The 6511-nt window shown below is 38.7% G+C and overlaps 1 protein-coding gene across 1 annotated transcript; it reads left to right on the forward strand.

Moving 5' to 3' along the window:
- The first annotated feature begins 203 nt into the window (after positions 1 to 203).
- LOC114045949 (ermin-like) lies at positions 204 to 5492 on the forward strand. The gene is made up of 3 exons (XM_027866161.1): positions 204 to 650; positions 1063 to 1155; positions 4068 to 5492. The coding sequence occupies exons 1-3, from the start codon at positions 407 to 409 to the stop codon at positions 4607 to 4609; spliced, it is 879 nt and encodes a 292-aa protein (XP_027721962.1). The 5' UTR covers positions 204 to 406; the 3' UTR covers positions 4610 to 5492.
- The last annotated feature ends 1019 nt before the right edge of the window (positions 5493 to 6511 follow it).

Raw genomic sequence — 6511 nt, forward strand, 5'->3', positions numbered from 1 at the left:
CTTCATTCCAGGGCCAGCCGTTTTGGAAAGCACTTTCTGCAGGCTCACACAAAAGCCTGATTGCTTCAGATGTTTACGTAAATTAAAATATTGCTGCCCAAGCAACAACGAGGGTGCTGATTGGCTTGTTTGGTGCAAAGAAGAGGTTGTTAAATCTCAGACAAATCCTAGCTTTTTTATTCTGTATTTTGGTTTGAGGGAGGATACTTTAAGGGAAAAATAAAGAAGTTTGTTAAGTATTGGAGAAAAATATAGTGATAGGCAGGACCATTTTCAACCTATGCTTCTGGGATTGCTAAGAAGATTCTAGGGTTTTAAAGAAGGAATCAAATAACCTACCAAGAGGAGTCATTCCTTTTACTTATCCCCAAAAGGTTGCAAATTAGGTGATCTTTACTGGAAAATCATGACAGAAGCTCCAAAGGCATCTAGTGTGACTGAGTACAATGGGGACACGTCACCCGAAAAAGATACCACTGAAATTAGTGATGAGGTTTTCACCCCTGATGACCTCAGCAAATGTCATGGTGCAGTTGTAAGTCTCGAAGGTTCTATCTCCAAAGAAAATCCAGAAGAAAGCAAATATTCTCGAGCAAGCATGATCTGCAGAGATTTGGCTTGGTCTCTGGAAGAGAAGAAGCATAGAGAAGGTAAAGTATCATTCAAATGATTTTGCTTATTTCAGTTTGAAAACTTGGGGGCACACACACCACCTTCTTTTACACTTTGTTAGAATAGTAAAGAATGTCATGTTTGTGAGAATTCAAGCAACTTTTATAGCCAGACAGATAATGGGACCAGGTGATTCATAATTTGACTCTTTTTCTATGTTAACTATGACAACATGCCTAAGGATGTCAGAGTGAATGTTTCTATAATAAGCAAGGACATTTGAAGTCAGATGAAAACTTAAATAAAATGAATTTATAGAGAAATTATTTGGAAAAGGAAAATGTGACCTTTAGTCATAATAACAGAGAGCCACCTTGCTAGTGCTTTTTGTTAACTTTAGTTCCATTTCAACTGTCATAACTCTTGCTTCCTTCTTGTCTCTTTCTTAAGAACAAACAGAGGAGGACAACTTTACTGTTCATAAGAGAATAGCAAGTTTCTCCCTCAAGGAAACAAGAGCTGATGAAATGACATCAGAGGAAGGTAATGAGAACTCACACGTTGTACACAATATTCTCTGACTGTATAAAGGGAACAGCTTTGCATGGGCTATTGGAGGGATATGTGGGTGTATGTGTGGGGGAGAAAAGCAATTTAGGAAATGCATCCAAACTCTTGAGACTGCTGGAGGCAGATAAGTCAGTCATGATTTATCAGTCAGTTCCACCTTAGAAAACATCCCAGGGAGTTCAAGACCCAGATTGCATGGATTAGCACAACCTGAACAAAATGTTCCGTACTGGAGGAGTATGATATTTGTCCATTCAACTGACATTTATTTTTCATTCATAATCTCAAAATCTGTATCATACTTCCGATGGAATGTAAATAGGTCTTTAATTTGGCTTGCTCTGCAAGTCTATAATTGACACGTAATTTGGAGTAACTGTGTACCCATAGAATTCTGTGGAAATTTCAGGGGTTCTTGAGGGTCAGCTCAAAATAGTCACATAAATCCTGTCAAATAAAAAATCTTAGAATGATCAGCTTCTCTGAGGGTGGGAAAATTAAAAGAAATATCACCATACTTCATATTTCAACAAACTCGATAGCCAGTTGGGCACTGAATCCTCTAGGAATCTCTCCTGTTTAAGCAGACATCTACATTCAAGGCATGCTTTCTTTTAAGTGCACAATAAAATCTATTAAGTAGTCTTTCACAGACCCTGACTCCCAGCCACCAGCATTTTATCTGAAAGTTGCAGGCAACTTTTAGTGCCTAGCCAATTTACCCTAATTAATACCTAGGACCCCACAGGCAAAACATTGAATAGGCCATTTTTTGAGAAATTAGAGCATCATTTAAAATAGAGATGTGCTAACAAAGACAAGGGTGTGATAACCATCTAAATGTAGCCTACCACATTTTCAGGGGTGAAGCAGCATAGTACGGGCTCTTTGAGATTCTGGGAGGAGTGACATGCACCTGCCATGAACCTGAGTGATGGCTGGAGATAGTGATTGCTCCTGGGAAGAGGGAAGAGCATGCACCACATTGTGGCTTAAGGAAGGAAGAGAGGTTTCAGGAAGCAGAAGCAACAGGAAGGCCCGCTCATCTCCTCAGAGTTAACCTGAAGGCCTTATATCCCCTCTAAGAGGGAAGATAGTTTGCCATGAAAGGGTCACTTGAGTAATTGATTATCAAGGCAACGTGTCCATAGCAAAACTCATTTCTAAAGACTTTGGACTTCTGTTGAATCCACTCTTCTAGCAGATTACTCCTCTTGTAGTTAACATTCTCTTCCTTGTCTTCATTCTCCCAAGGTTCCAAATATTCAGGCTACTTGGTTGGCAGGGAAGTCTCATTTGAGTAGTGTATCTCTTTCTGAAAAGCTTTGATTGGCCAACCCCATCGGAAGCATTATATTGCTATTTATTGACTTTAGCATCGGCCTAGTAAAATAAGAAAGCAATACTTGGATTCTTAAAGTAGGTGTGTTCTTGACATTTCTCAAAATACCTGTTTTCTTTTTTAGGGGAATATTTAGTGGTTTTAAATTCTAGAGGTATAGATTTTTTTTCTATCATCTTTCCTAGGGAGAAAAATCCATTAAAATAAACCTGCAAAGCGATTATTACCATGGAATTATAAATAAGAAAATGCTAAAAAAATATTCAGGAAGAATGTAATTTAAAGCCATGGAGAAACTTTCCTCATGAGGGAAAAAATCATGCTCTAGCCATTGTTATGGAAATGGTGACTTTTCCCCCAGGTATTTGGGGAGGGAGTGGGGAAATAAGATAATAAGGAATCACCCTAGAATGGAGATAATATCATAGATTTAGAGCTGATAGGGATCTCTGCTTTTATCTAGTCTAACCTCTTCTCCAGCTTTTTGACTGAATTGACCAAATCAATTGGTTGTTTTGGTATTATCTGGATACATCCCAATTATAACAGTGAAATCAGCCTAAAATGTGGCTTCCCTAGAAAATAGTATTGCTGTTTCAAGCTGAATTGGGCATTAGATGTGACTTCGGGCTAGCTGTTGTGGATAACTAAAATTATGGACTCTGTAATTTTACTCCATAGACCTTTGTACACCTGTTTCAGACTCTTGTACACAGTTATTTTGGATCAGACAGGAAGTAATGGGGTACAGGGGGAAGAGTGTCAGCTCTACAGATAGAGGATCCAAGTACAAATCCTGCCTCTAGTACCTTCTGACCTGTGTGATCTGGGACAAGTCACTTAACCTCTCTGGGTTTCAGTTTCCTCATTTAGAAAATGAAGGGAGGGGGTTGGACTAGATATCCACTAAGCTTCCTTCTAGCCACACCTTTATGATTTTATGATCAGTTATGAGAGGAAGAGCCAAAACTAGGGCTGGGTGAATAGGGCTTATCCATGGGGTGCTAAATTTAGAGGTTTTTGACAGTACTTTTAGCCCTTCAGCAGATAGAAAAAAACCCCAAAACAAATTAAAAAATAGCTTAGCATCTTGTTAGCAAGAATAATTAGTAAAAATAGGAAGCTACCAGCTGGCACGTTGGGGTTAGCTCCTTCCCTGCCTCCCTATAGCAGCCCATGGGGTTATTGAAATGTTTGTTTAATTCAGTTGAATGGGATCTTTGTCTCTCCTTCTTGGGACAGTGCTAGAATGACTTGTGGCTTTTGCTCAAAATATCCTAGTTATGGCTCTAGTGGGTGTCTCTTAGTGGAGAGTCTCTGGGAATAGAAGTGTGCAAAACCAATTTTTATCAGAGGTGAAACCTTCCCCTCCCCCCAAAAAATCCCTTCTTTTTTCCTGTGGCCATTGATGTTTCCAAAGTTTAAAAATCAGTATATTTCTCCTCCCCTTCCACCCCAACTAGACTTTTGAGGTACAACAGATAATAACAACTAGGTATTTTAGAATATAGCACATCTCATCTCCCAATTGATTTTGCTACAGGACTTCAGTGGGAGAAGATTCCTCCACATGGAAAATTCCAGGAAACAACAAGACAGAAGGAAAGTGGCATTGAGAATCTTCTAGAAGGAAGAGATGGTAGAATTAGGAAAAACGAGGAACTCCAGGTAGGAGAAACAGAAGCCAACTTGAAGTGGCTGGGATCTCAGCAACCCAGCAAAGATGGAAGGATGATGTCCAAACAGGATGAGGAAATAGAGGATGGTGAGCAGGAGATAGATAATGAGAATGGGAATGGTGATGATGAGGATGATGATGAAGAAGATGAAGTCCGATTAATAGAATTTAAGAAAGGAAATGGAGGAGCTTCTCACCTCAAGGTGGAAGGTAATGACGGTGACGACTCCCCTCTGAGCAGCCCCAGTTCACATCCTATGACACCAGAAGAGCTGCCAGCCTTGGGGAAGAAGAATGATATTTCCAGACATACTTATTCAAGATACAACACAATATCCTATCGGAAAATTAAAAAGGGGAACACAAAGCAGAGAATTGATGAATTTGAGTCCATGTTGCATTTATAATTTACTTCCTCAAGACATTTCATTGCCCATGCTACTTGAGTCATCTTTTTTTTCTCATGTATAGTTTCATAACATCTGGTGGAAGCTTAACCTCTCGTCTTTCATTTGAAAATTGGGTGCAACTAGCCATAGGAAGAAAACTCCAATTTGGTCATCTTAAATCAAGCAGCATTAGGTTTCTTCACTTACATAACAGGATTTATACAGTTTAAAACTTTACTAATGCATCATCCTGTACACCAAGTGCCACAGATGAATCTGGTAATGATCTGGCTGCATAATTGGGAAGGGTAGGAAGTGAAGTAACCAAAGGAACACGATGGCTCTGCAAGGCTATGTCCCTGTCTTGAAGTCTTTCCAACTAGAAATCTAAAGAGCTTGGGAAGCCCAGTACTAAACTTCAGAAATTTATAGCTGTTGGATAGTTCAAATGAAGCACATTGTTTCATAGAATCATTTAAGGAATCTTCAAGGTCTCCTTGTCCTTCCCTCGTATTGTCCTCCTGTGATGTGAAACTGTTATCTTGGACTTCTGAACAGTGAAAATTCTATATGCCCAGTCCCTTCGTGTTACCATTCATCGTGTCCCCTCGCTGGAGGGACTGAGCATCTGTCAGCCGGGAGAGTTCCATTTGGTAAATGTTGGTATTATGTTCACCATTGAATCCATCTCATTGTCAGGCTGATGTATTGGGACAGGATAGAAGAGAAGTGGGCAGCAGACCAAAGAGTTGCATTGAATGTTTTCACTTCTCTGGGGGTGTTTTTGTTTTGTTTATCTAGGAAATCTTTGCTAGCAGTTACATTTCTTTCAAAGATGAAAATATTAGCATGATTAAAAACAAATAAAGCCCATCTTTAGTATTGTGCCTTCACTCATTAACATGGCCTTCAAAAATGTTCTAAGTAACTCAACCCAATTTTACTATTTACTATGACAGTGGAAATAATTACCTTAGCATGTTTTCAATATGGTACCTGAGTGAATATTGTCAGTGACATTTTTCACTGATAGCTGAAGCTAATAACTAATAGAATATTTAACTTATTAGTCTTCAGTTGCTCTATTTGCCCTCCTCAAAGTTGTGTGAAGATCCAGGGTTTCAAACTGATCAGTAAGTCAGATAGTGTCTGTGTGTGTGTGTGTGTGTGTGTGTGTGTGTGTGTGTGTGTGTGTGAAAGCAGAGGACCCAAAGAATATCTCTATTAATTTGGGGCTATTTTGATCTTGGGTTCAGTTTTTTTTTTTTTTACTTGAGGCTTCAGTAAATATAATTCTGAATTTTTTGCTCCATGTAACAAGCATCTCTTTTGGGGCTGCTGCTTAAAAACAGTTCCTTATTGTTTAAATGTAATACAGCTCTCATTGTTCAACAATTCAACAATTTGTTTATCTCTTTTTCAGTTTGGGAAAATCCCACGGTTTGCTGCACATAGATTCTTGCTTATTTATATGCAATCAACCCCTGATTCACTTTGATTACATTTTTATTGAATTCTCGTCTTAAAACAAAGATTTATGTAACATTATATGTATTTTGAAAAGTGGATTCAGTGACTACACAGACTAAATTGGTAGTTTTGGTGACCACAATCCTCTGTTTATCCTTTTGAAGATGGCATATTCGACAAAGCATTCAAATGTCCTCTTACTTCAATAATAAATATTTCCAAAAGCCTTTATTAAGCCTCTGTCAGGGTTAGGCACTTTCCGAGGTGTCCCAAGATATAGGTCCTGATTTCAAGGAGATTATGATATAATAGGACTGGTGGTGAAGTTATAGGGTTACAAATTTAGAGCTATAAGGGACCTTAGAAGTTCTGATTTGTAGAATTATAGCTTCAAACACAGGCTGAGAGTTGGGAGTAATAAGGGAAGGCTCCATAGAGAAAGTAGCACCT

This window comes from Vombatus ursinus, unplaced genomic scaffold (genome assembly GCF_900497805.2).
Source record: "Vombatus ursinus unplaced genomic scaffold, bare-nosed wombat genome assembly UNPS02014779.1, whole genome shotgun sequence".
Taxonomy (NCBI): Eukaryota; Metazoa; Chordata; class Mammalia; order Diprotodontia; family Vombatidae; genus Vombatus; species Vombatus ursinus.